The sequence below is a fragment of the Myxine glutinosa genome, chromosome 6 (assembly GCF_964187855.1).
Source record: "Myxine glutinosa chromosome 6, kmMyxGlut1.1, whole genome shotgun sequence".
Classification (NCBI taxonomy): Eukaryota; Metazoa; Chordata; class Myxini; order Myxiniformes; family Myxinidae; genus Myxine; species Myxine glutinosa.
In genome coordinates, this window is record NC_136266.1 from 137,358,778 (window position 1) to 137,386,660 (window position 27,883).

Here is a 27,883-nt window from a genome sequence, read left to right on the forward strand (position 1 = left end):
GGTTGCAGAGAAAGTCATATTTATTCTATGCGGACAGACAAACAAACAGACTCAAATGCAATACCCTCTCCTCAGGCGAGGGTCATGATAACATTGTTTAACAGCATATATTAATTTATAGCACATTTGGAGAATCCCCCCCTCCAACCCTGGACTAAGCACACATCTGTGCTTGGTGAGAGGCGAGCTAATGCCCAAGCACTACGGCAGGCAGGTATGCTACAAACAAGGACGTGAAGACCAATTAAAAATTGGTCTCATTAATAGTGTTAAAACGACAGTTTTTTATTTTAGTGAAACCTTTGCAAAAGGTGAAACATTGTTAGTGAATCAAAAGTAGGAGGGGGAAAATGGTTTCAATAAAAGTTAATCGACACAAATTCAAGCAAGATTGTTGTCAGAAAAAGTACAGAGGAAATGGTTATTAGTGGATTAGATATGGCTGTGTCGTATAAGGAGAATAGGTTTGGAGAATTACAATAGGATGATGACAAAACCCCGGCATCGAGACTGTTCAGTTTGAACAAGAGGAGCAAAATTGTGCTGTTAAGGCAGCTGTGGAAATAGCGAATGACCAGGCCTATAATTTGGTTTCTGCAGACAGCAATTTTGTGCAATGTGTTTTGATCAACATGAAAGTAAAAGAGCTGGGTGGTGAATCTTTGGACCTATTTGAGTAGGTGAAATCAGGCAGTGGAAAAACCGCTCCGAACTACTATAAGACACAGCCCGAGTGAATCCGGAGTGGATGGTAGTGACAGTTGTGTGATGGATAATCTCCCAGAGAATTCAATAATTGGTGGTGATTTTATTTGTACATTGAACCCTAGTCTGAACTGGAATAGTGCAGAATGGTACCCTGAATCGCAGGAACCAATGGCATAATTAATTAATAAATACTCCTTGGTGGATATATGGCAAATTTGGCCTTCAACGGAAGTTAAATATTCACACTCTTTTGAGGTTTAATCACATTTTACCTGACTTCTGCTACTTCCTGTGTCTTGGATGTTTTCTTATTTGTTCTTTATTAATATATATATATATTTTTATTTTTTTATTTTTATTTTTTTGCTTTATCTATATCTTTTTCTAATCTTCCCTTATCCACTTACTTAAAGTGGCTTTATGCCTTGTTTAGGGTGATTTCCATTTTAAAAAACAGCACAGATGTGTGCAGATGTTTCTAAGATTAGCTAGATTGGATCGGATTGGATGGAATTGAAGTTCTCGAAGGGAGTATGTGAAACAAACATAACACAATGTTTTTTTTCTTCAGATCATAGTGTGGTGATTGTGAGTATTATGACAACTGCAACTCAGAGAGAGAGAGAGAGAGAGTGTTCACAGTGGAAGTTTAATATACTGTTGCTTTGTGATGCTTCAGAGGCCTAAATTGTATAAAGTGTAAGAGGCCTTCACCTCATTTTCATAGTCATCCTACCCCCTCCCTGAAGTTCCAGTCAATAATATCTATAACTAGAACGGCACTCGGTAGAACGCATACCTCAGCCCAGCTGAACAGTTTGTTTTGTATCTATCCCAATGATAGGCCGGATCAAGATTTGGACCTCAACCAAAATCTAATTGGCTTGTTCTTGTTGCTGAACCAATTCATCCACCAACTTTTGTCATAATCGGTCCACAACTTTTTGAAATATTGTTTTTGTCCCCATCTGTCAATGGTGAAGAATCACTTAAAAAATTAAAAATTCTCATATCTGGATCCGTATTCGGATCTTCAGCAAAATCTAATTGAATCGTCCTTGTCACACAACCAATCTGTCCACCAGGTTTCGGCCGAATCCATTCATAACTTTTTGAAATATCATGCTACATATAGTTTTTGCCCTATCTCTCAATGGTGAGGAATCGCTTAAATAAATTATAGGAGCCGGATCCAGATCTTCACCAAAATCTAATCATTTTTTCCTTACCACGTACCTGACATTCTCTCCGTCAAATGTCGTCTGAATCCGTCCACAACCTTTTGAGACATCATGTTCACAAATAAACACAAACAAACAAATAAATAAACCAGAAATATGTCGTGCATCGCACGATACTTGTGAGGTCCTTAAAATAAGTTGTTGGCCCTTGATGACCTCAAAAAGAATTGGTGGTTGAATCCAGCACCTAGATATGCAAATCCTCTTCAAATTTCAAGTTAATCGGATGAAAATTGACGATTTTAGAAATTTGACAAAGTTTGTGACCTTTGGCTGATGTTGACCTATTGACCTTTTGACCCCAAAAACAACAGCCTTCTTGCTTATGACCAACTCTACCATTTGGTGAAGTTTCCTGAAGATCGGTTGAAAATTGTGACCTGTAGGCGACTGACATAGACAGACAGACAGAATAACGCACAAGACCAACCAATATACAAGTACTTGAAAAATGTTGGATTTTCGCAAGTAACAAACAGACAGGGGTGAAAACATAACTTCCAACCACCTTCGGTGGTGGAGGTAATAACTCCCATTTTTTATTATTAGTTCCCTTACAAGAAACCTCAATGCAGGAGGCCATTAGGCCAGGGACTCAGCGGGATGTGGGAAACAGCTCCGCGGTTGTGTCGTCGCAGCGTGGGCTCAGCGTGGTGTTGGTTTAGCGGCTAGGGTGCCAGCTTAGGATCCTAGGATCCTGGGTTCGAATCCCGGTCGATCGCTGAATTAACGCCAGGGGGGTTGACTCAGCCTGTCATCCTTCCGAGGTCGGCTAATTGAGTACCAGTTCACTGGTAATTCCCTGCTTGTCGTAAAAGGCGACAAACAGGGTTGGCGGCAGGAAGGGCATCCGGCCGTAAAACATTGCTTCAAAAAGGGGACCAACAAAAAAACAACAACAACCACGGTGCCCGAAAAAGGCCAACCCCCGCTTTACGGGAAAAATGGCCTCTAAAGGTGGTATTAGGCCCATCTAGTCTGCACGTACTAGTTTTAAATGTTTGTTCTAAGTCGGCCGGGTCTCCAATCGCCAATCTACCAGACCCAGAGAGGACGCTCTACCACGAACTCACTGAGTCCGGTAAAAGTGTTTCCTGTAACTTGGAAGTATTTGGTACAGCAGAAATACATACTATGTAAGGGTTAGTGTACCTGGTTAGTGTACCAGGCCTAAGGGTACCCACACTCGCCTCCAAGCTGTATAGCCTGGGTTTGAATCCCGACCCAGCTATAAACTGTCATCCCGGTGTTTCACAGGCAGGGTGATATGATGCATCGATATGTGTGCGTCATTCCTGGGATGGTCGTTTAACTTGGTCTGCTAGCATTAGTGGGTGGACATTAAAGATCCCATTGTGTCCTTTGCAAAGTGTTTGTGAGTTATGTCCGGCATCCTGAACAAATTACAACTTCCTGTCGCTTTCAATCTCTCACCTTGCCTAGCCAGCCAGTTCACAAAAGCCTTCAGATAAAACATTTCCTGGACAACCTCACAAGGTGGGAATATCTGTGCTTCTTAAAGAAATATTCGGAGTACATAGGTAGGTTTTGAAATTTAAAATTACACGACTACTTCTTCATACATGTTTAGATTGCTTACCTCTATATGCTTATAACTACAATTGGTTAGACCTAAATATGTTCAGAATTCTGGAGAACTATCGACTAAGGTCTGAAAACATTACTTTTAATACATTATTTTGAAGTGATATAATTTATTTTATGTTCGAAGTAAATTATGAGCTGATTCCACCTGTAAAGGTTGGGAGGGTGATTCAACAGGGTTGTTCATTATAAGGTGGTCTTTATGGATTAGCTATTGAGCCGTTACTGATTAAGCTGAGGAGAAGGTTAACAGGGTTTGAGATTTTTAGCCACATCACTCTGTTAAAGTATCTGCTAATGCTTACGATATGCGTATTGCTGAAGGACTCCTTGGAGATATAGCCAATGTACTGCAGAATTTGGGTCAGTTTTAAAAGGTTTCTCCAGTGGAGGTCAAACTTCTCTGAGAGCAAGTCTTTCAACGGAGATCAGTTGCAAAAGTCACACCATCTCCTCTGGACCAGCATATTTGGCAATTTGAAGGCCTCAAATATCTTGAGGGTATTTCTTGGAAATCAAAGTGTAATAAAATATACATATCGAGATAGTAGAGAATATGCCATTGAAAAGGAATTGTACAAATACTCAAAGTATTTGCGCTGACGAACTTGCAACTGCTACGCTTTGGTGTAGAATCAAAGCTGTATATATCCTGCAAGCATTTGTAGAATCCACGTCCTCACTTAGGGTGTTAGCGTGAACTTAGCGTGAACCCGTTTATCCATGTCCTCACTTAGGGACTTTTCCCAGATTGTTTTTCACGGTTTTGTTTAAGTATTATTTAAATATGTTTAAACTTTCCTCTGCAGTGTTTTATTCAGTGGTTTATTACAACACGCTGCTTTTCTTCCTTTTTAAAAGGCTTTTTTCAATTTCCTCTTCAATTCATCCCACTTCAAAAACAAATTCAATCTCTTAGTCATTCCTCCCTACATTCTCTAAACTCACCTTCATTCCACCCCTCCTCTATCGTTTTTAAATGGATCTCTGACTTGAAAATCACAATAACCCAGTTTGTAATAAATGTTCGTTTTTCATTAATCATCCACTTTCTAAACTCCCCCCTCACCCCTCCCTTTCAATTCTCCCCCCTTCCCCCTCCCCTCCAAATTCCCCCCCTTGCCCCTCCCATTCATAATCTCCCCCCTCTCCCCTACCCTTCAAAACCCCCCCTCACCCCTCCCCTTCAAAACTCCCCCCCAAACCCTCCCCTTCAAATCGCCCCCCCAACCATCTTTCTCCAATTCTCCCCCCTTCCCCCTCCCCTCCAAATTTCCCCCCTTGCCCCTCCCCTTCAAAACTCCCCCCTCGCTCCTCCCCTTCAAAACTCCCCACCAACCCCTCCCCTTCAAATCTCCCCCCAATCATCTTTCTCCAATTCTCGCCCCTCCCCCTCCTCCTCAAAGCTGCCTCCTTCTCACTTCGTCTCCCTTCTATCTCATACCTCCACCTCCTCCAACCTTCTACTTTGCTCTGCCCCTCCCCCCCTCAAACAAACCCTCACTGTGCCTCTTCCCATCACCATCAAACCTTTTGTGCTCCTCATCCTTCCCTTTCTCCTAACTCTTCTGTAATCTCTGACACACTATCAACAGCTCTCCCGACCTCCCCCTCTCATCCTTCGTCTGACCCTACCCCTCCCCTGTCCTGTCCTGCACCCAATGCTATCCCTCCCTCTTCATTAACGGTATGGACCTCAAACATCCGGGGCCTTCACTCAAACCTGATGGATCTCTCCATACAGGTTGCTTCTGACAATCCAGACGTAATCTGCTTTACAGAAACTTTTGTCCTTCAAGATGTCTCTGATTCCTTAATATCTCTTCCTGGTTACTCTCTCCTCAGGTATGATAGACCTGAGCCTTGTCCTGGTGGTGGGGTTGCTATCTTTATCAAAAACTCTCTTCCTCACTCTCCTTGCACTGCCCTCTCTCCACCCCACCCCCAGGAGTACGTCTGGCTATGGCTTCCTCTCCGCTCCTACCTTTTGTTCATATGTGTTTTGTACCGTCCTCCAAACAGTGATGACTCCATTTACATTTCGCTGTCTGACAACATGGACCAACTTCTATCCACTCATCCCAACTCTCTCTTCCTCATATGTGGCGACTTCAACTCTCATCATGCCAGCTGGCTGGGTGTGGGTACCTCTCTCACCAGCCATGGCATCTCAGCAAAGGACTTCTGCGACTCATTGGGACTGACACAATCTGTCAATTTCCCGACCCGGATCTCAGTCAACGGAGCATCTTCTCTTCTAGACTTGGTTATGACAAACTTCCCTGCAAATATCTGCTGCTCTTCTTCTGCTCCATTCGGTTCTTCTGACCATGTTCTTGTTAAAGTGGACATCTCTCTGGCCCTTCTCAGAGAGCCTCCTCAGCATCGGCGAGTCTGGCATTTTACTTAGGCCAACTGGCACGGTCTTCAAGCAGCCATCAGTCATCTGGACTGGTCTCCCATCTCTTCTGCCTCTGACATCAACTCTTCCGGGGAATTCTTCCAAAGTAAACTGCTCTCTCTCATGCACAGATTTATCCCATCTCGTCTTCTGTCGTCATACCCTTCCTCCCATCCATGGTACACTGAACCTTGTGGTGAGGCAGTTGCCCTGAAACAACTTGCCTTTGCCTCTTGGAACGCAAATCCAACTGAAAGAAATCTCATTTCCTTCCACCAAGCTTGGAACAAATGTGTGTCTACCCTCAGGAAACAAAATCTCTCGACTCTCAAGACTGAACTCTCAAACCTGTGTCCTTCCTCCAAATTGTGGTGGTGTCTGGTCAAATCTGTTTCTGGTGTTTGTTCCCCCTCCATCCCCTCACAACTCAAATTGGCTACACAGTTGACACCGCACGTGACAAAGACAAACGCCTCAACTCTGTGTTTGCCTCAAAATCTTGTGTCCAAATCCCGTCCCTATCTGTACCCACCGTACCCAGCTGCTCCTGGACTCTGTCCTTCTTTCCTGACAAGGTGGAGAAGTTTCTGTCAAACCTCGACTCTGATTCTGCAACTGGACCAGACAGTGTCAGCCCACGGGTCCTAAAATCCTGGTCTGCCGCTCTGTCACGCCCTCTCTCTGTTCTCTTCACCCTCTCTTTTGCTCAAGTTAATCTGCCATCAGTTTGGAAATCAGCCAACATTACCTCCTTACACAAAAAATGTGCAAAAACAGATCCTTGCAGCTACAGACCAATCAGCCTGCTCCCAATGATCAGCAAAGTCATGGAATCCATCATTGCTTCGAATATCAAATCCTTCCTCTTCTCCAATCACTTGATCTCTGATCATCAATTTGGTTTCAGACCAGGTCACTCTGCTCTGTGCTGCTTCTGCTGTCTCAATAATGTATGGAGGTGCTCAATGCCAAACAGGAAATCAGAGCTGTCTCCCTTGACATATCACGTGCCTTCGATACGGTCTGGCACCCCGCTCTGCTCACCAAACTCTCCTCCTATGGTATCCACGGAAATCTCCATGGAAATCTCCACGGACTTCCATGGACGTGTGGCCCTGAATGGATTTCTCTCATCGCCCCTTCCTCTTCAGGCTGGAGTTCCCCAAGACAGTGTTCTGGGCTTTTGCTTTTTCTGGTCTTCATCAATGTTCTCTTCGACTCTCTGGAAAATCCTCTCCATCTCTTTGCTGATGACCCCACTCTCTGCCCCGCCATTCCTCATCCCTCAGATTGGCAGTTTGCAGCATCCTCACTCTCTGCAGACCTGAACAAAATCACAGACTGGTCAAACAAGTGGAACATGTCCTTCATTCCAGACAAATCTCACACTCTTACGATGTCTCTCCGAAAAGACTGACTGGACAACCCTCCCATCTACTTTCTCAACAATCCTCTCCAAGAAGTTCTGTCACTGAAGCTTTTGAGTCTCACTATCTGCCATGATCTTTCCTGGGAAAACCACATTTCCACGCTGGGTTCCAAAGCTAGTTGCTGACTGGGCATCCTCTGTCGTGCGAAGTCCTTCCTTGGCACACCTGAGGTCCTCACCACATGCAAGGCTTTCATCCGCAGCTCAATGGAATACTGCTCTCCCCTCTGGGCTGGTGCCTCCTGCCTCACACCTAGCTCGGCTTCACGCTATTGAAACCAAAGCTTTCAGAATCATTGGAATCTCCCACGATGAAGCTGATTGTGAGGGCCTTTCACTCACTCACCACAGGCAGGTTGGTGGTCTTTCTGTCTTCTACCGACTCCTCTCTGGCCTTGCTCCCCCAGCTCTGTCTGTGCTCTGTCCCCCAAATATTCCTACAGGTCACACAAGATGTGCAGGCAAACCCTCTTATGGTGAAACTGGCAAAATCAAGACTCTCTGCTCACCTTCACTCTTTCATTCCTCTTTTCACCCGCCTCTGGAACAAACTCCCTCACTCTCTTCAATCCCACTCCTCCCTCCAGGTCTTTAAAACAGCTGTTCACCGCCATCTCTTATCTTCCTCCATCCAAAACCTTGATCTTTTCTGCCCCTGTTAATTCACCCCAGATCCACTTTTTTGAAATACCGACTTCTTTCCTGGAAGTCCTAGCAGTATCCATGTGTTTTATACCTCTCCCACCCCCCCCCCCCCCTTCCAATGCCTCCTCCCCCCAAGCCCTCTCCCTCCCACAGATCTCCCGATGTCCCTGTTCTCTGCTTTTGTACTTGTGTGTTTCCCTCTCTCTCCCCATCTTGTCTTCCACTCCCTTTATTGTATGTTTTGTGTGTCCATTTGTTTGTTTTTGTGATTCATGTTGGTTCTTACACGAGCCTCGATCTTGTATACAAAAAAAAAAAAAAAAAAGACTGACTCACAAGTGTTTGATCAACCGTTGTTGGAATATAAAAGTGGTTTCAGAGTGGAAAAAGAGTTGTAATCAAAAAGACTACTTTCATTTTGTATCGGCAAACAGGTGGTATACAACTAACAGAATAAACAGAATGCCAATTGAGGTATACTCATGATGGTGTGAAGAAAGGAGAAGTTGACGTTTCAGGCATGAACCCTTCAGCGGATCATAATAGGAAGATGGAATGTGGCAAAATTTGACATAGGGTGGGATCACCCTTCACCCTATATCAACCTTCATCACCATCTCGTCTCCCTCTTTTGTTCCAATGACAGGTTAACACCCTAAATGTGACCTTCTCCTTTGTTCAAACATGCTTGGCATACTTGTATTGATTCTGTCTACTCATTGTGGAGTACAATGCTCAGTCGACATTATCGGTAAAACGATGGCATTCCACTTGGTAGTGATAAAATGGCTGCTGTACTCACCTTGCTCCCTTTATTGGGGATATATCACCAATCCATTGTGTTTTTATGATAAAATTCGCAAATATGATGGATTTGTCTCTGTTGTCTGCATTTTTATCCAACAATTCTGATGTCTGGCATGCTTTTAAATGTGCAAAATTGATAGATCTTACACCACACAGGGAAGTTGTCCTGCATTGAATGCCTATTATACTATGCCTATTATATATACTAGGGCATGCCCGTACTATATATATATCTAAAATTATATCCCCCCCCTCTATTTACATGAAATGGTTTGGTCCAAAGCGAACGGCTTGCGAGTACGGTGACAATCCCCCCCCCCTCTATTTACATGAAATGGTTTGGTCCAAAGCGAACGGCTTGCGGAGTTTGGTAAAGAAATCGCCATAGCTCGGTAACTACTTGTCCGATTAATATGAAACCTTGAAAAGGCACATCCTCGGGTCCCCAGCAATATACCTGGCAAGTTTCAAGTATATCGGACCCGTGGTTGTCGAGAAACAGCGGTCACGTACACACACACAGAGATTACTGGAATTATAGATAGATTATTCTGATTAAGGATATTCTGATGGATCAGACCGTTATTGAGCACTCTTTAAAGGAAAAAATTCCAAATAGTGTCTGATTTAATAACCAGTGCAGATGGTTGATTCAGTGCTGCTTCACTTGCTCGAGTGGCATGTATTTGATCAGTGAGATAAGCTTTCCGAGTATTCTGTATGGTTATTTATTGTATCAGAGTAAAAAACAAAGAATAAGCTCGTTATCTCAATTTGAGGCTTACCCTCATGTAAAATATTTCAGGTTTCTCTTCTAAAGTTTTGATTGCCATTATATTTCCAAAAGGAAACACTCTACATAATTATGAGCAACTGACTGACAGTCTGTATATCAAAATGTGTGTCAAATTTATTTGTGATATTCGGAAGTTACATGTTAGGAAACAAGTTTCCGTCAAACCAAACAAATTCCCCCTAGAAATCTAACTGCCAACTGGGTAGCTTGTTATGGTAGATTTGGGCCCAAAAGGACTGGTGACTTGTTGGAGAGGAGGAGGGCATAGGGAGTGAGGGATGACTGAATAATCATTGTTATAAAATATTTTTTTAAACGTTCCAAGAAAATTAACTTCCATGTTTTGATTGATAAGAGAAAACAGTATAATACTGACTCGTATAATCCTGACGAATCATCTTTTTCACTGGTTATCAGAATTCATTTTAAACGAATGTTGATGATGTTGTCTCTCTGTGGACTCTTTTTCATGCGTTATGTGGATTGAATACCAGTTTCGTTATATGAACACAAGAGACCTTTTCGAAAACTTTCTATTGCATTTAATTACAACGTGTTCATTATTTTTATGTTGACGGGGACTGATGCAGTGAATTTTGAAATTGCACAAGCAAAAAGTGGAATTTATAAAACAAGGAAGTCTAGAATAGAGGTGGGAAGAATTGAAACCAATTTACTTGTGTTTGAAAGTTTTAAAGTTGTGAGAATTAAACTGGAATTTTATGTCTATAATCGACTTGGATTAATATAAGCATTTCAGAAATATGGGTAATTGGTAATGGACTGTCCAAGGTGCTGAAAGGTATTTTAATTTTTGGAACAGCAGTTGATTGAATTGTTTTTCTGTTTTCTTGCATCAATCAAGACATATAAGGTAATTGCCTTTGGAGTGTTTTAAAAACTACATGCTTTTTAAAATTATTTGTGATTTATTATATCTGTATATTTTTAGGGGAGTACCCCTGGTATCTGTTTTTTACATAATATTTTAATTGATGAATAGTCCTGATAGAAAGATGAAGCAGTCCTTCTTTTCTGTTTTAATTTTATGCCTCCGCCGACAAAGTCGCCGGAGGCATTATGTTTTCAGGTTGTCCGTCCGGCTATCCGTCCATCCGTGATAGGTTTTCGTTACCGCGATAACTTGAGAACGGTGACATCGACGTCGAAGAGTGCCGTTCTAGTTAGTTATATCTAAACTCTAATCCACCTTTTAAATTTAACCACTTCTGCTCTTTCTCGACTAATTATTTTACTTGTTACCCTGACTTATCTTGATGTTTGCATTTTATATTTCCACAGGGAGTCTGGACTCCAGAAGGTGAGGATGTGAAGATTCCTGTGGCTATTAAGGTCTTGCGGGAAGGGACATCACCCAAAGCTAACAAGGACTTTTTGGACGTGAGTGCTATCTGCATTGACATTCATTCATAGATGTCGATCTTGATCTCCTCTTCAAATATTTGCACACTATATCACTTGGTGAAACACTATGGGCTTTGGTGCACCTCTTTGGGGATTTAAAGAGTAATTTTGCATGTTCAATACCATGAGTAGCCACTCAAATGCTGCATGATCATCAGGAAAATATAGAGAGATTGAGTTAAAATTATGTCAGGGTTTCCACCCATGGCATTCGCGGATTTGCCATTTGCAGTTCACCATGACTCGGCACGTTTTTTGCCCAAGTCCTTAATGAACTGGCTGTGTCAATGCTTGACGTTTGACTGAAGGTGGCACAGGAATTGGTTCTGGATTTAGCATTCGCTGTTTCCCCATTATCTGTTTGAACATGGCCACACAACCATGCATAGCACAGGCACACTGTGTGTGTGTGTGTGTGTGTGTGTGTGTGTGTGTGTGTGTGTGTGTGTGTGTGTGTGTGTGTGTGTGTGTGTGTGTGCGTGCGCGCATATATATATATTTATATATATATATGGGTCGGAATTTTGAACGAGGTACATTTGGGCCTCCCAGGGGTCAAAAAAAATTTTTTTGGAATAGCTAAAAATCACCTTGATATCCTTAAAGCCCTAAGCCTGGGCTATCAAATGCAGCCAGACTGACACCGATCGGTCCAGAGGTTCCGTTTTTATTCATGGTCAAAGTTTCCCTTCCTTGTTAGCATAACGTAAGAGACCAAAATAAGGTCTCTTTGTAAACATTCCGTCACAAATGCTTCATTTCTGCATTTAAACATATAAGCAAAGTACCAAACATAGGCAAGACATATATCTACTTGTGTTTTAAGTTTCAAGTTCCTACTCAAAATGGATGCTGGTTTATGTACCGACAAATATTGGCTATTTTTCAGTTGTTTTCACCCAAACCTGTGTTTTTTAAATTGCACTCTTGACAAGTTTCTGTCATTTTGCAAATATACTTAATAGAACCTCCAAAAAGCACTCAGGTACTCTACAATACATGTGTTAATTAACTGGAAAATTTGCAGTTTGGGCGTCCGCGTTATCTATGATTGTGTCTTGAAAATAGCTCAATATCAATTGAGAAATAAATCTCTCTTACGTTATGGTAATACCACAAGCCAACAAATCATTCTAGCTACTAACAAAATGGATTTATTTCCATACAACCATAAAAAATCAGAAGGATATTGTTCCTCCAGCAAACGAAACTTGCAATAAAGTACTAATCATACCTTTTTTATATACAAAATAGCAGTCCACTTGTCATGTGTACTTTTTTTCTCCTACTTGGCATTCAAGCTATTTAAATACCCACTCAAACATCTCAAACTCGACTCGGATGGCAATAGACTCGGATGGCAATACGGATGGGAAAAGACTCGGATGGCAATACCGAGATGGCAATATCGGATGGCAATATCGGATGGTATCCTCGGATGGGAAAAGACTCGGATGGCAATACAATTGACACTGTCATAAGAGATTTTATATCGTGGCATCACGTAAGAGACCGTTATCGGAGAAATACAATATTAGGCCCCTAAATCCAAAAATACATCATGAAACAGCTCATAGATACACTCAAAGCACTCTCAGGCTATGGATCGTTTGTTTCCATATGATATTTGTAAATATGGACATGTATGAAGTACTATAGTCAATGATGAACTGAAAATTGACACCAAATTTAGAGGGACTGACAGCAAGATCTTGATGTGACACCCATCAAAACCAGTTGGCAGTCATCCAACACAGCTCATTACAACCAAATACAACATATATTCTTGTTGAATACAATAATTAAGACATGTACAAAGCTTATGCGGGACTGCGGGTCTTTGTTTAATGTTCCGATAAACCTCTCGTACGTTACGATTTACGGGTCTCGTACGTGACGCTGTACAAACTCGCACGCCATTGACGGCCATGAAACGAGAACGACTCACGGCGATTTTGGCAAGTACTTTCACATGTTCCTACGAATTAATCTCAAAGTAAACCAGGTCTTGAGGATCTATGGCATCCTGGACAAGTACTTACGAGACCATGGGGTCCAACGCCGATCTCACGTATGATCTTTTTTTGGATTTCTCCGGCCAGACCGACGACTAACTTTCGCCAAACTTCTTGTTTCGCGCGGCGAGTAACTCGCTGAATATCCGGATGTAAACGCCGGGTAACAGGAAGTACCCGTATGTCGGCATTTCACGCCACAAGTTTTCGGTCTCTTACGTTATGGAGGAACGCTCTTCTTCCCGAAGATGCTGTTTCGGCTAGTTTTGCGTACTTAACGCACCAGGAGCGTCCCGATCTTTTGAAATGGCATAGAATTCAAGCTAATGTGATGGTCTGATGGTATATTTCACTTCGATATGCACTTACCTGGCTTACAGGGAGCATGACCGGTGCGTAACGTAAGAGACCGTTATGGTTTCTAAATTCACACTCAAGCTTGTTGTGTCTCAGAGAAACAAAGGAGGTCAATGATTTTTACAGAGTTAATACATACGTATAAGTGCTGTTTGTTGCGCCCTAAAGAAGAACTATGGAACACCCTGATATGTGTAAAACAGGGCTTATATATTATATAAATATCTCTTACGTTACGGTTCATCTGCTTCATCCTATATGAGGAGGAGCTGTGACTCAGGAACTGACATGAGTAACACAAAAACACATTCAGTAGAGTAGTTATATAGATCTACTTTTATTCCAGCTGTGAAAAGTATCTGAAAAAGGCTTTTATAATGAATGCATGGCTTTGAAGGGTAACGAAATACTAAAAAAAATGCCCTTTTTCACCATTTTTTGAGGTTCAGAGGCTTATAACATGTAGATAATTGATTTTTAAAAAGTATATAAAACTATACATTTTCTGAAAGCCGTGATTGTGGTCTACAAGATGACACCTAAATGTACTAATTCAGAACATTTGGGACAAAGTTATATAGGTTTAAAGCAATCAATGTGTGTTTTTTGGGATTTGTACCTCGTTCAAAATTCTGACCCATATATATATGGGCTTATCTTCTGACCCTTGCAGTGGTGACTCTTGGCCTCCCTGATCGAGGTCTGTCATCTGCAGAGTTGTGGAGGGTGTCTCTGTCCACCAGGGCCGATATCGTCTGGTGTGAACAGCCAAGGCGACGTGCCACCTCACGGTAGCTCAGTCCGCCTTGCAGCATGCCCAGGGCACGCTGCCGTTGATCCCTTGATAATCGTGGCATGTTGATTGAAATGCCCATTTTGCACTGGCCTTTTAAAAGCCAATATCAAGACATCACATGCAGCTCATTAAAATCATCCCGTACCCCTTGGCTAATCACTGACAGTCAAAACGGCTGTTCAACAGCTGTGCTATGAAGTGACCATTGAAGGTTCAAGTGACCATTGAAGGTTCAAGTGACCATCCGTGACCGTTTTGTCTGACAGTGATGACACTATTGTCCACAAATAAGTTCACACATTTACTACACGCAGTGTTATTGTTGATATTTAAAGGTTTCAAAGGTGGTAAGTTTCTTTTGCGTTTCAGTATATATATATCTATAATTATATTAGTGCTGAGCCAATTAGGGACATTTGACTCTAACCAATTACTGATTTAGAATGCTAAATCAGCCAATTAAGGTTGATTCCGATTCCGATTATAAAGTGGTAAATAATGACGTCATAGTGCACTGTACACACATGAAGTGGATATCCTGCTGGATCGGCGCTGTGCCATCGATTTATCGATTGACGTTATCGAGTGTCTGTGAATCGATACATTTTAAATCACTTGTCTAATCTAATTGGTTCATCGAACAGCACAGCATCCTGTCATTTGTATTCGAATGATGACCCACCATGTGCTCATTCGAGTAGCTATTGAGGATGGAAAATGAAACGTTTCATACCTGGCTCGTCGTGTGAAAAGCAATTTTTGTACAAAATACAGTACAGGGAATTCCTGGGTTACAAAGGGATTCCGTTCCGAACACCGTTCATACGGTTGGTAAATTGATCAGATCGGCTTAGGAGGATGTACTCTTTAATGCTATAAGCCCCATGTATGCATTTCATATGTCATTTCTATATTCTGTTATATTATTTTTTTGTGCTTTATGGCCTGCAAGTTAAAGCTGCTCCAATAATATAACACATTCTAGAAGATAGATACTGCACTTACACATTGATGCCACATCCTCTATAAGAACATCCCAGATAAAATGTGAATTTTTTCAGAGAATCTTGTTTTAAAGCTGGAAATCAAATGTTCTACAATATATATTTTTTAATTGCTCTTAAATTTTGATTGTAATATACTCAAAGTAAGTGAAAAGCAACATGTTCTTCAGATAAAATAAATGCATTGCATGTTATTTGTTGTTCCTTGTGGCAAAGCACCAACTTGGATTACAATATAAAGTTGAAACACCAATTTGTTTGTTGTTGTTGTTGTTGTTGTTGTTGTTGTTGTAAAGCCCTGGACAATTCTCTCGAACAAGCCCGTGGCATGGTGACAGCTGATCGATATCCTAGGAGCAACCCAGAGTCCCCCACATCCAGGATGGTGTTACCCCCACCTTTGTGAAGTCAGAGCCATGACAGAGTTATAGTGAGAGAGAGAGAGAAAGAGACAAGAGGGAAAGGGCCGGTCCATGGGGACCGATCCGCTCTCTGACCGTGACCGCTCTGCCCTGATGAATCTGGCCAGCAGGGAAGAATGGGGAAGATTTGGTCCCCGACTTGTGTTGGGGGGTACAACCACCACGAAGAGGCATCCCCGATAGTTACTCAAACACTAGTTGCTTCTGCTGGTGATAAGCAATTTCATTTGGCACATTTATATGATGCTATGACTGTTTATGTTCTTTTCTTTTTTTACAGCTGATGTAAGTTTGACTTGCATTTGGAATACCCTGTCTGTCTCCTCTTCGTAAATTTCCACCAACCACTTCCAACAACCACTTCCAATTGCCATTGGTAAATTTCCAATTGCCACTTCCACCAACGTCCAGTTCAATACTATCTTTTTTTTCCTTTTCTCTTTACTTATCCACCAGACATTTATGTTCAGAAAATCATTGTGTTGGATCAACGGTTAAGGTGGTTAGCTTAATGTCTTGAGTTTGAGGCACTGGCGTGCCATTAAGATAACACCAGGTGGGTTGACTCAGCCCGTTATCCTTCTGAGGTCGGCAAAACGAGTACCAGCTTACTGGGAAGAATGAGCCATTCGAGTATCCTGTGTCGGAGTGGTGACCTGGCCAGGTTTGTTCCCCCTAGCCGAGTAAAAACATCCTTTGCAGCCCGATGCATCTGAAAACGCGAAAGGAGTGGTTAATGTTCTTGATTTCAGAATTTTGTCAACTCAAACAAATATTTTAAGTGTTCGCCATAAAACTAAAATTACACTCGCTTCTACAGCTGATACAGCAGATCAAAGTAAATGCAGCATTTTCTCGAAGCGTAAAAGACCGACACAGATAATAGTGCAATATTGAAATTATTCCTATTCAGGAACATAAAATTTTCAGTGAAGAAACTCGAATTCATACGAGTCTCTTGAGTAAAATTACAAACCCATCACTAGTTCTGTAATAAAGAACAAGGTAAATGCTTGTCTTAGTGGAGTAGGATACCATATTTGTTCTCATGATACAATTTTTGTAATTTACACAGAGAAAGTTTCACCGAGAATTATCACTGCTCATTTTCATGGAAGTCCCAAAAACCACAATCATTAATTGTAAGAATCCAAAAAATTGTTGTATGTCTGACGTTTTCGTCGAACTATATTGGAAGTTGATATTAACTTTAGCCTTTACACCCAAGCACAGCATCATAGTTTCATCCGCAGCTTGATGGAGTACTCTTCTCCCCACTGAGCTGGTGCTCATGCCTCACACTGAGCTCGGCTTCACGCTGTAGAAACCAAAGCTTTCAGAATCATTAGTATCTCCCGCGATGAAGCTAACTCCGAGGGCCTTTCACTCTCTCACCACAGGCAGGTTAATGGTCTTTCTGTCTACTACCGACTCCTCTCTGGCCTAGCTCCCCCTACTCTGTCTGTGCTCTGTCCCCCCAAATATTCCTTCAGGATGCACAAAGTCTACCAGCAACCCTCTTCTGGTGAAACTGAGAAAATCAAGACTCTCTGCTCACCTTGACTCTTTCATTCCTCTTTTCTTCCGCCTCTGGAACAAACTCCCCCACTCCCTTCAATCCCACTCCTCCCTCCAGGTCTTTAAAACAGCTGTTCACCACCATCTCTTATCTTCCCCCATCCAAACCCTTGATCTTTTCTACCCCCGCTAATTTCACCCCAAATCCACCTCTTTCAATCTCCGACTTCATTCCTGAAATTCCTAATAGTGTCTATTTGTTTTATTCTGTGTACCCCCCTCCACCACCCTCTCCCTTTCACAGATCTACCGATGTCCCTGTTCTCTTCTGTTGTTGTGCTTCCCTCTTCCTCCCCCTCGTGTCTCCCGCTCCCTTTATGTTTTATGTTTTTTCTGTTTATGAATCCCCAAAAAAATAAGATAAATAGTATCCATGATTGTAAATTTTGGCACTGTTTCTCTAAAACATTTCTCAGATCATTGTATCATGTCTTATTGAGTTTTGTTGGGTCTCTTGGACATGAAACATGTCAGAAAATGTCATGCAATTGACTGATCAGGTTTGATCGAAAAAGAAGATATGCATAATCTTGTTATTCCGTCGAGGTTAAAACATATCTGGTGTCCGCATTGAAGCTACTGATGGAGATTTTGTTCAATCAATGGTTATATAAATAACCTTTTTAGTTTTAGCAATATTTTTTACTGTTGAGCTTATTTACCCAAATTGAGCCTTGAAAAAAAAAAGTTATCTGGGAGGATGATGTCATGTCTATAGTCAGTAACTTGTCATAATTTATTTAGAACCTTCCAAGAACTGGGTAAAATATGTCTGCTGTCAGGCAAGAAAGAAAACAACATAAGATTATCCATATGCTACACGAAAACAATTGTGTTCAGACCCACTGGCACAAAACTGCACGGGAGGTAGTTAATGAAATCGCTGAAAGAAAGTGCAGCAAACCATGGCATTAAAATAAAAAAAATTGCAGAATAGAGAAATGGTGAAGCCACTTTGGAGGTCTCCTGGGCAATACTTCAAATGATGAAAAAAAAAATGAATAATGACATTGCCACCATAGCAGTGGAGCCACTTCTAATTCAAAACAACTCCATCACCACTGAAGAAAAGGTGGAATTATTAAACCAAAATTATAATAGGATGGCACCTGGATTGCATATTGTTCCTGTTGAAGTTTGAAAAAATCAATTACCTTAACTATGAACTCCTGGACACTGTCAACAAAGCATTTGGTGGAGGAACTGTTTGTGATTAATGACAGTCTAACATCCCTGTTGGTTCACTTTGTCTGTCTGTCTACAGACGTCCTTCTGTGACCGAGGAACAACTGAATTTCAATTAAATGCCATATTTTGAACACTGTGCAACACAAATTGGAGCATGAATCGGAACACAAACCTACAGTTTAGCAGTATTTGGCTCTGAATTTGACAAATTGTATGGAATCTTGTCCCGATTGCACATGTGCAGAGGGCAGAGAATTGTTTTACTCTGTCTGCCTGGCAGTGAAACAAAATTGAATTTTTTTCCAAAGAGGAAACTTACTGTTTTTAGGGATGTCATAAAGGACACAAACAACCGGCACGAAGAACTAATTTAATGAGTTAAATCAGGTGGCGTAAAAGAAGGCGAATCAACGGCGGCCTTTAAAAGCTTTCTTTTATTTCAATTGAATTATAGACTTGAACACTGTAGAAGACAAACCACCTTATTGCCACTTCCACCAACCTCCAGTTTTGCAATACTTAGAAAAAATATTACGCCATTTTATGCCATCTCAACCAATCAGATTTGCCGCTTGCACTTTCAGACAAAATGGTGGCTCATAGGAAATATAGATTGTGCTCAGAAATGCAAAGCCATAATTTAAAGGACCATTCCCATGTCCTCAAGACTGCATGCAGTAAGGTGTTCTCTGAACTCTCGAGTTGTTTTTTGGAATCGAGGAGAATTTTGGAATTGGTGAGGATGAGAAACAACTATGAGGCGTCAGGGAGTTTGTCACATGACACACCTGATCATGGTATAATTTCTGTGGCCATTTTGGTGCTAGTACTATAGCATGGTCATGGCCAGATTATTGCCTGGGTGCAGTAGAATTGACGTGGCATAAATATAAACCACGTGTGGAATGTGCTTTGCTTTCAATGTAATGAACAGGCCGACAGGCTCAGCTGATCATTTTCACCTCAGCAGCCTTACCCTGTATCTGGAGGTCCCAGGTCCAGAAGGAACATTCCTGCACTCAAGCAGATAGCCAGGATACTGGGCCATTCAAGACAGGGCTTGGTCACAAAAAGCAGCCAGAACACCATTCAGCTCAGCAGCTTTGCAACAAACACACAAAAAGCAAGCCTTGTATCTGCTTCAAGACCGTCTTGCCTTGCCCCACCGACAGAGTCGCTCTGCCCTGTTTGTTTTTCCTCCACACCCTGGAAGGATCAATGGGTGAATGGGAGGAGTGAAGGTGACATGGTTCCAATCCTCCAGGCTCTATGTTTCCCATACACATAGACTCAACATGGGGACTGATAATTCGGCAAATAGGCAAGATTCTGGCTTTTAGGAAACCAAAGCAGAAGCAAAATCCTACTTCTCGTCATATTGTTCTGAAAAGGCGAACATCATAGAGATGGATGAAAGACACTTTAGTACACTTATATAATAATTAAATCCAATTGGTTCCAGTTTCTGGGTTCCTTCATGGCCAGATGTACTATCCCTGCTCTGAGAGGCTGTTTTGGAAACTTGAGGATAGCTGTTCTGGAATGGTCTTGTTTAACAGTTTTTGTTAATTGTTGGTGATAATTTGTTTACGTAATGAATTTGCACGTCTCGTTGAGTGATTTCACATGTGCTTTGCACTGGGCTCATGGGGCCTTCAACAGACTGCATGCTCTCTGCGCTTGTTTCTGTGCATGTTTCTGTGCATCTTCTTCTTCATCTTTTACTATTCATTAATTTCCCTGCCTGGAGCCTGGCTGCCCCACTGTTGATGCATTGCCGTTTTACCCTCTGCATAACCTCACTCTTTCATTACATTCGATTTCGAAGAAATCTTTTTTTAATAATTAAAAAAACATTTTTTTGGTGGGAATGCAATAAATACGTGCTTGAGTAAAGATCACTCATTTTCAAGTCATAGCTTTCTCTCATAAACCACTACCATCTTTATTGTGATCTTCAGAGAGCTAAGATTGTAACAGATTGTAAGAGAACAGCACTCGGCAGAGAGCATGCCTCTGCCAGGCTGGAAAGTTTGTTTTGTATCCCACTGATAGGCCGGATCTGGATTCAGACCTGAACCAAAATCTAATCACTTGTTCTTGCTGCCTAACCAACTCATCCGTGTAGGTTTGTCATAATCCATCCACAACTTTTTGAAATATGCTATATCGTGTTTTCGGCCCAATCACTCAATGGTGAAGAATCACTTATCTTCTTCCATTATTATATATATCTTCTTCTATATATATATAAAAGAAAGTTTTTGTTTGTTTGTTTGTTTGTTTGTTTGTCTGCACGCGCTAATCTCCTGAACGGTGAAAGATAGGAGGAAACCTCTAAAACAAAAAATGTCGGGGCGGGCCCCGGGAAGGTTATAGGCTAGGTGGCGAGGCCGGTCGAGGCCGCCTCGGCCGGGCTGGGCCCATTTCGCAATTAAAAGCTGAGCTGAATTATCGTAGTCGATCTTCTATGGCTGCGAGTAAAAGCTGAATTATAGTAGTAAATGCATTCAAAAAGAACTAAAAATGTCGGGACGGGCCCCGGGAAGGTTATAGGCTAGGTGGTGAAGCCGGTCGAGGCCACCTCAGCCGGGCTGGGCCCATTTCGCAATTAAAAGCTGAGCTCAATTATAGTCGTCAATCTTCTACGGCCACGAGTAAAAGCTGAATTACAGTAGTAAATTCATTCAAAAAGAACTGAAAATGTCGGGACGGGCCCCGGGAAGGTTATAGGCTAGGTGGCGAGGCCGGTCGAGGCCGCCTCGGCCGGGCTGGGCCCATTTCGCAATTAAAAGCTGAGCTGAATTATCGTAGTCGATCTTCTATGGCCGCGAGTAAAAGCTGAATTATAGTAGTAAATGCATTCAAAAAGAACTAAAAATGTCATGGCGGGCCCCGGGAATGTTATAGGCTAGGTGGTGAGGCCGGGCGAGGCCACCTCGGCCGGGCTGGGCCCATTTCGCGATAAAGTTTCTTCTTCTTTCAAAATTATCTTGAAGTACAACTTATGCACTTAATAGGAATATCTGACTGATTGCAACACATGCTTTCAAAATTCTCTCTCGCGGGGCCCGACAGAAGAAAGAACAAGGAATCGTTGAGCACTAACTGATACTGGGCTCGCGTCAGACCTATGTACAGAAGATTAAATTCATTCAAAAAGAACCCGGGCAATGCCGGGTGCATCCAGCTAGTCAAGTATAAAAATTCTCTGATCTGGATCCAGATTCAGATCTTCACCAAAATCGAACCGATTCATCCTTGTCATACACCCAACCTGCCCACCGTGTTTTATCTGAATCAGGCCATAACTTTGAGATATCCTGATATATATCGGTTTTTGCGCCCATCTCTCAATGGTGAAGAATCACTTTTAAAATATCAGATCCGGATTTGAATATTCACCAAAATCTAATAATTTTGTCCTTTTCATACACCCAACCTCTCCACCAAATTTCGTCCGAATCCATGCACAACTTTTTGAGATATCCTTTTCACAAACAGTCAGACAGGGGTGAAAACATAACCTCCATCCAACTGGTGGTGGAGTTAAACATGATGAAGGTTAATTTGCTGGCATACCACATTAAGCTAAATGTAAAACCTCTGTATTGAAGGAGCTGGGGCTCCCACGTCGATCGGAAGAATGGACGCGACAAAAAGCTGGAATTCATCCGAGTTGCTTTAATCAAACCAAACACTCAGGCACTCTGAAAAGCCCGTTTATCGGGCAGCAATATATATACATATTATCCCGGAGCGTTTGCCCAGGAAAGGCGAGAGGGGGCGTGGCCCAGCGTCCTGGCTGCGGCCTGGCAAGTTGAGGGCGAGCCTGCCCGGGCGTCCCGACCGAGGCCTGGCAAGTTGAGCGCGGGCCTGCCCGGGCGTCCTGGACGAGCCCGGCATGGTGATCGCTCCGCGTCCTTGATAGGTGCAAGGCGATTGTGAAAACCCAGCGGTAGCCGCTACACACGTCCCCCCAGAATCGACTTGCACCGGCAGGGTCAATTTGAGGGGGGTCCTGATGACCCGGCCGAAGCGACCCCTGGCGGGTCGTGGGAGGGGGTCCGGTGTGGTGGTGGGCGGTCGAGTGGGGGGCACCGTGGACGGGGGGTGGCCTCGCCGCGGCGGAAGGGCCACCCGTGGTGGGTGGTCGACGTCCATGTGCGCCGGCTTGAGGCGGTCCACCGCAATCCGGTCCGACCTGCCACCGATGTCGATGACGAACGATTTGTCGTCCCGTCGCAGCACCCGGAAGGGCCCGTCGTACGGCGGCCGGAGTGGCCCCCGATGTGCGTCGTGACGCACAAAAACATACTCCGCTGTGCGAAGTGCTGGGGGGACGTAGGACTGGGGGTCACCGTGGTGGGATGTTGGCACGGGGGCAAACCGTCGGGCGGCCTCCTGGAGGTCCGAGCGCTGGTGAGCTGCGGACCAGGGACTGGTAGCGTCGGGCACAAATTCGCCCGGGACGCGTAGCGCCTGGCCATAGACAAGCTCGGTGGTGGATGCCTGGAGGTCCTCCTTGGGGGCCGTGCGGAGGCCCAAAAGGACCCACGGCAGCCGGTCGGCCCAACCGCCGTCTTGAAGGCCGGCCATGAGCGCGGCCTTCATGGAGCGGTGGAATCGCTCGCACAACCCGTTTGCTTGGGGGTGGTAGGCCGTAGTACGGTGGAGCTTGACCCCCAGGTTGCGGGCGACCGCGCCCCACAGCTCGGAGGTGAACTGTGGTCCGCGGTCTGACGAGATGTCCGCCGGTGCGCCGAAGCGGGTGACCCAGGTGGCGATGAAAGCCTGCGCCACGTCGGCGGTGGTGGTGGAGACGAGGGGAACGGCCTCCGGCCACCTGGTGGTCCTGTCCACCATGGTGAGCAGGTGTGTGAACCCCCGTGACGGGGGGAGGGGGCCCACCAGATCCACGTTGACGTGGTCGAAACGTCGTTCGGGCACGGTGAAAGGTGCCAGCGGGGCCTCGGTGTGTCAGTGGACCTTGGCCCGTTGGCAGGCCGTGCAGGTGCTGGTCCAATCGCGGACGTCCCGACGAAGGCCGTGCCAGACGAATCGCGCCGACACCAGCTTCTGGGAAGCTTTCCGGCCTGGGTGGGAAAGGCTTTGGAGGGAGGCGAAGATGCGGCGTTGCCAGGTGACGGGCACGATGGGGCGAGGCTGGCCTTGGGAGACGTCGCAGAGCAGGACAGTGTCCGCGAAGGGGATGTCGGCCAGGCGGAGGCCCGTGTCTGCCGCCCGGAGGGCTTGCACCGTGGTGTCGGTGGTTTGGTCCGCCGCCATAAGCGCAAAGTCCACGCCCAGGTGGACCGCGTTCGCGCTGGCCCGGGAAAGACAGTCGGCCATGGCGTTGTTTTTGCCGGCGACGTGCCGGATGTCCGTGGTAAACTCCGACACGGCGGAGAGGTGGCGCTGTTGGCGGGCCGACCACGGCTCCGTGACCTTGGCCATGGCGTAAACCAACGGCTTGTGGTCGACGAACGCCGTGAAAGGTCGGCCCTCCAGGAGGTGGCGGAAATGGCGGACGGCCAGGTGTAGACCGAGGAGCTCCCGGTCAAACGTGCTGTATTTGAGCTCGTTCGGCCGGAGCTGCCGGCTGAAAAAAGCGAGTGGCTGCCAAACCCCGTTCACCCATTGCTCATGTACGGCGCCCACCGCGTAGTCGGAGGCATCCGTGGTGAGGGCGATGGGAGCGTTGAGCACCGGGTGAGCGAGCAGTGTTGCGTCGGCGAGGGCCCGCTTTGAGCTTTGGAAGGCCGCATCCATTGCTGCGGACCAGGCGATGTCGTGCTTGGCCGGCTTACCCCGGAAGGCTTCGTAGAGGGGCCGCATGAGTTGAGCAGCGCGGGGCACGAAGCGGTGATAAAAATTCACCATTCCCAGGAATTCCTGCAGGGCCTTTATGGTGCGGGGACGCGGGAACGTGGTGATGGCCTCGACCTTGGTTGGCAGCGGCACGGCCCCGTTCTTGGTGATGTGGTGGCCCAAAAAATCAACGGCCGTCGTGCCGAAGTGGCATTTGGCCGGGTTGACGATGAGGCCGTGCTCGCTGAGGCGCCCGAACAGTGTTCGGAGGTGGAGGAGGTGCTCGGCCCGGGACGTGCTGGCGACGAGGATGTCGTCCAGGTAAACGAAAAGGAACGGCAGGTCAAGCAGCACGCCGTCCATCAAGCGCTGGAACGCCTGAGCCGCATTCTTGAGACCAAACGGCATCCGCAAGAATTCGAATAAGCCGAACAGCGTGATGACTGCCGTTTTAGGGACGTCGGCCGCCCCGACAGGTACCTGGTGATATCCCCGTATGAGATCAATTTTCGAAAAAATGACCCGTCCCGCCAGACGGGCGGAGAAGTCTTGGATATGCGGGATCGGGTACCTGTCGGGGGTGGTAGCGTCATTGAGACGGCGGTAGTCGCCACACGGGCGCCATCCACCCCCCGGCTTTGGCACGATGTGCAGTGGCGAGGCCCACGCGCTATCGGAGCGCCGCACGATGCCGAGGTGCTCCAACGCGTCGAATTCGGCCTTCGCCACGGCGAGCTTGGCTGGGTCGAGGCGGCGGGCCCTGGCGTAGACCGGCGGGCCCGTGGTTGGTATGTGGTGCTCGATCCCATGCCGTACTGCGACGGCCGAAAACGTCGGCCGCGTGAGGGCCGGGAACTCCGTGAGCAGGCGAGCAAACTCGTTCGCCGCCGGGACGGCGCATGCCAGCTCGGTCGGCGCGGAGCTGCTCAATGTGCATACCAGGGAGCTGAAGGTTTCGGCGTTGTTTAAACGACGCCATTGGACGTCCACCAGCAGTCCGTGTGCGCAGAGGAAGTCGGCGCCTAGCAGAGCCATGGGCACGTTTGCGGTTACAAACGTCCAAGCAAAGCGTTGGCCGCCGAAGCAGAGGGTGACGTTGCGCGGGCCGAAGGTGCGGATGGTCGATCCGTTGGCCGCAACCAAGGAGGGGCCGCAAACCGCGGACTGCCTGTCCTGGTCAGAGGCGGGTATGACGCTCAGTTGGACGCCGGTGTCGCACAGGAAGCGCCGTCCGGACGCTTTATCCGTGATGAACAGTAAGTTGCCCGTGTGGCCGGCGCTCATGCATGGCTGGTAATGAACGCCGGCCCGGCCGTTTCCCGGCCTGCCGAAGGTGCACGGGGGTTGGCATGTCCGGGCCTTCTGTCCGAACCTGGCATGATAGTAACACCACGCTTGGTCAGGTGAAGGCCCCAGTCGTCGTGCTGGAGGTGGTCGGCTCGGTGTAGCGGCCGCCAATTGCGTCGGCAGTTCGGTCGTCGACCGTGCCGGGTGCTCGGGCGCCATGGGTGTTGCGTCGGACGGCGGTGGGTCCCATGTCGCCGCTGCGATGTGCTGACCTGCGGCGGAGATCTTGTCGGCTTCTCTGGCAAGGGCCCGGGGATCTGTGATCGTCGCGCTTGCCAGGGCGAGGCGTACCGGGTTAGGCAGCTGACGGAGGAACAGCTCCCGGAACAGGAATGCCGGAGAGTGCTCGCCGAGCAGTGAAAGCATGTAGTCCATTCGCTCGGAAGGGCGCGTGTCGCCGAGCTCGGGCAGGTCGAGCAGGCGCCGTGCGCGTTCCGCCGATGGGAGGGCGAAAGCGTCGAGGAGAAGCTTCTTAATCGCGCCGTATTTGTCAGCGGCTGGCGGGCTCTCGAGGAGGCTCAGGGCGCGGGCCGCGGTGGCCGAACCGAGCGCTGCTACCACATGGTGGAAGCGGGTGTCGTCGGCCGTAATGCCTCGCAGGGCGAACAGGAAATCCGCCTGTGCGAACCAAACCGCCGCGTGAGCCTCCCAGAAGGTAGGCAGTTTAAGGGCGACTGCCGTGTCCATGTCGGTAGGTCACCAATGAAGGAGCTGGGGCTCCCACGTCGATCGGAAGAATGGACGCGACAAAAAGCTGGAATTCAGCCGAGTTGCTTTAATCAAACCAAACACTCAGGCACTCTGAAAAGCCCGTTTATCGGGCAGCAATATATATACATATTATCCCGGAGCGTTTGCCCAGGAAAGGCGAGAGGGGGCGTGGCCCAGCGTCCTGGCTGCGGCCTGGCAAGTTGAGGGCGAGCCTGCCCGGGCGTCCTGGACGAGCCCGGCATGGTGATCGCTCCGCGTCCTTGATAGGTGCAAGGCGATTGTGAAAACCCAGCGGTAGCCGCTACAGTATCATCTTTAAAGTCAAAGACGATCCTGAATCGGGATGCCCTCCCACCTCACATACTAGAGCTCAATACAAAGCACAGGAAGGTCATATGCAACCTGTGGATTTGCAAAATGGTTTGCAATGGTGAGAATGTTGCTTGTCTTTTTTCAATTTTCCCAAAATTTATTTCTACCTCTTTGCAGGATAAAACTAGAACAAGCAATCAAAGATTGTGTACCCTCGCCTGGACTTGTTTTGTGTGGTTTTATCATATGTATTTTATAGACGTACTCACATCCTAGTTGTTAACATACATACTTTATAGATGTACTCACATTCTAATTGTACCGTACATACTTTATAGACGTACTCACATTCTAATAGGACATATTTTATAGAAGTTGTCGGTTGAAAAAAGATAATGTGTGAAAACAGTAGTCTACGTTGACAAATGATATGCGGACAAATAGACAAATGGACCCAAATGCAATACCCTCTGCTCTGGCGAAGGTAATACCACTTACCTGACAGCTCCTGCATTGAGGAATACATTACAAGTTCAAATTGTAGTTGTATCTGCTTTAATGATCTAACACCATTGCCCCCACTGTCTTTCAAAGTGGACAGTTAATCTTTAAGTGATGTCTTTCCTTTGTAATTATTTTGTCAGGAGGCTTACATCATGGCGAGCATGAGTCATGCTCATCTGGTGCGGCTGCTGGGAGTATGTTTGACACCACGAGTGCAGCTTGTCACACAGCTCATGCCACTCGGTTGCCTGCTCGAGTACGTCCGCGAACATCGTGACTCCATCGGTTCTCAGTTACTACTGAATTGGGCTGTACAGATTGCAAAGGTGAGGCCTTGTAAATATGTGTAAGGAATTCCAAGGACATTCATCAATGCAGATTGTTTTCAAAAGCTACCGCATTAAGAGCTTGCGAGGTCATAAATGCACCTTAATTAGTAAACTAGTTTTGTGAAAAATAGGGGGTGACCAACAAATGCTTGCAACTACTGCAGGTGCCAATTAAATCTGCATTGAAAGGCCAAAACAACAATATTGTTTCAAGGAAATTCAAATTTTGATTGTGAATTTGGCAGTATTGATGATGTCTCAGATCATGGAGCAAATGATAAAATTAATTTGTTGCCAACATAGTTTTTGGTGAGATTTTGAAATTTTGAATACCGGGATTAAAAAGAATAGCGCGGCTGCACTTGAAAGTTGAACCATGGTAATAAGTTGGTCGAGAAATTCTTTACATACCGTAAGAAAATGATTGACAATAAAATTTGATTTTGGTTGTT

General features: G+C 45.5%; 1 protein-coding gene across 1 annotated transcript in view; it reads left to right on the forward strand.

Moving 5' to 3' along the window:
• The window catches only part of LOC137430349 (receptor tyrosine-protein kinase erbB-4-like), a 724,268-nt gene that overhangs the window by 617,574 nt on the left and 78,811 nt on the right, over window positions 1-27,883 (forward strand). The window contains exons 19-20 of the mRNA XM_068121152.2: window positions 10,935-11,033; window positions 27,243-27,428. Of these exons, the coding sequence (XP_067977253.2) occupies window positions 10,935-11,033; window positions 27,243-27,428 (285 nt within the window). The remainder of the gene's footprint in view (window positions 1-10,934; window positions 11,034-27,242; window positions 27,429-27,883) is intronic.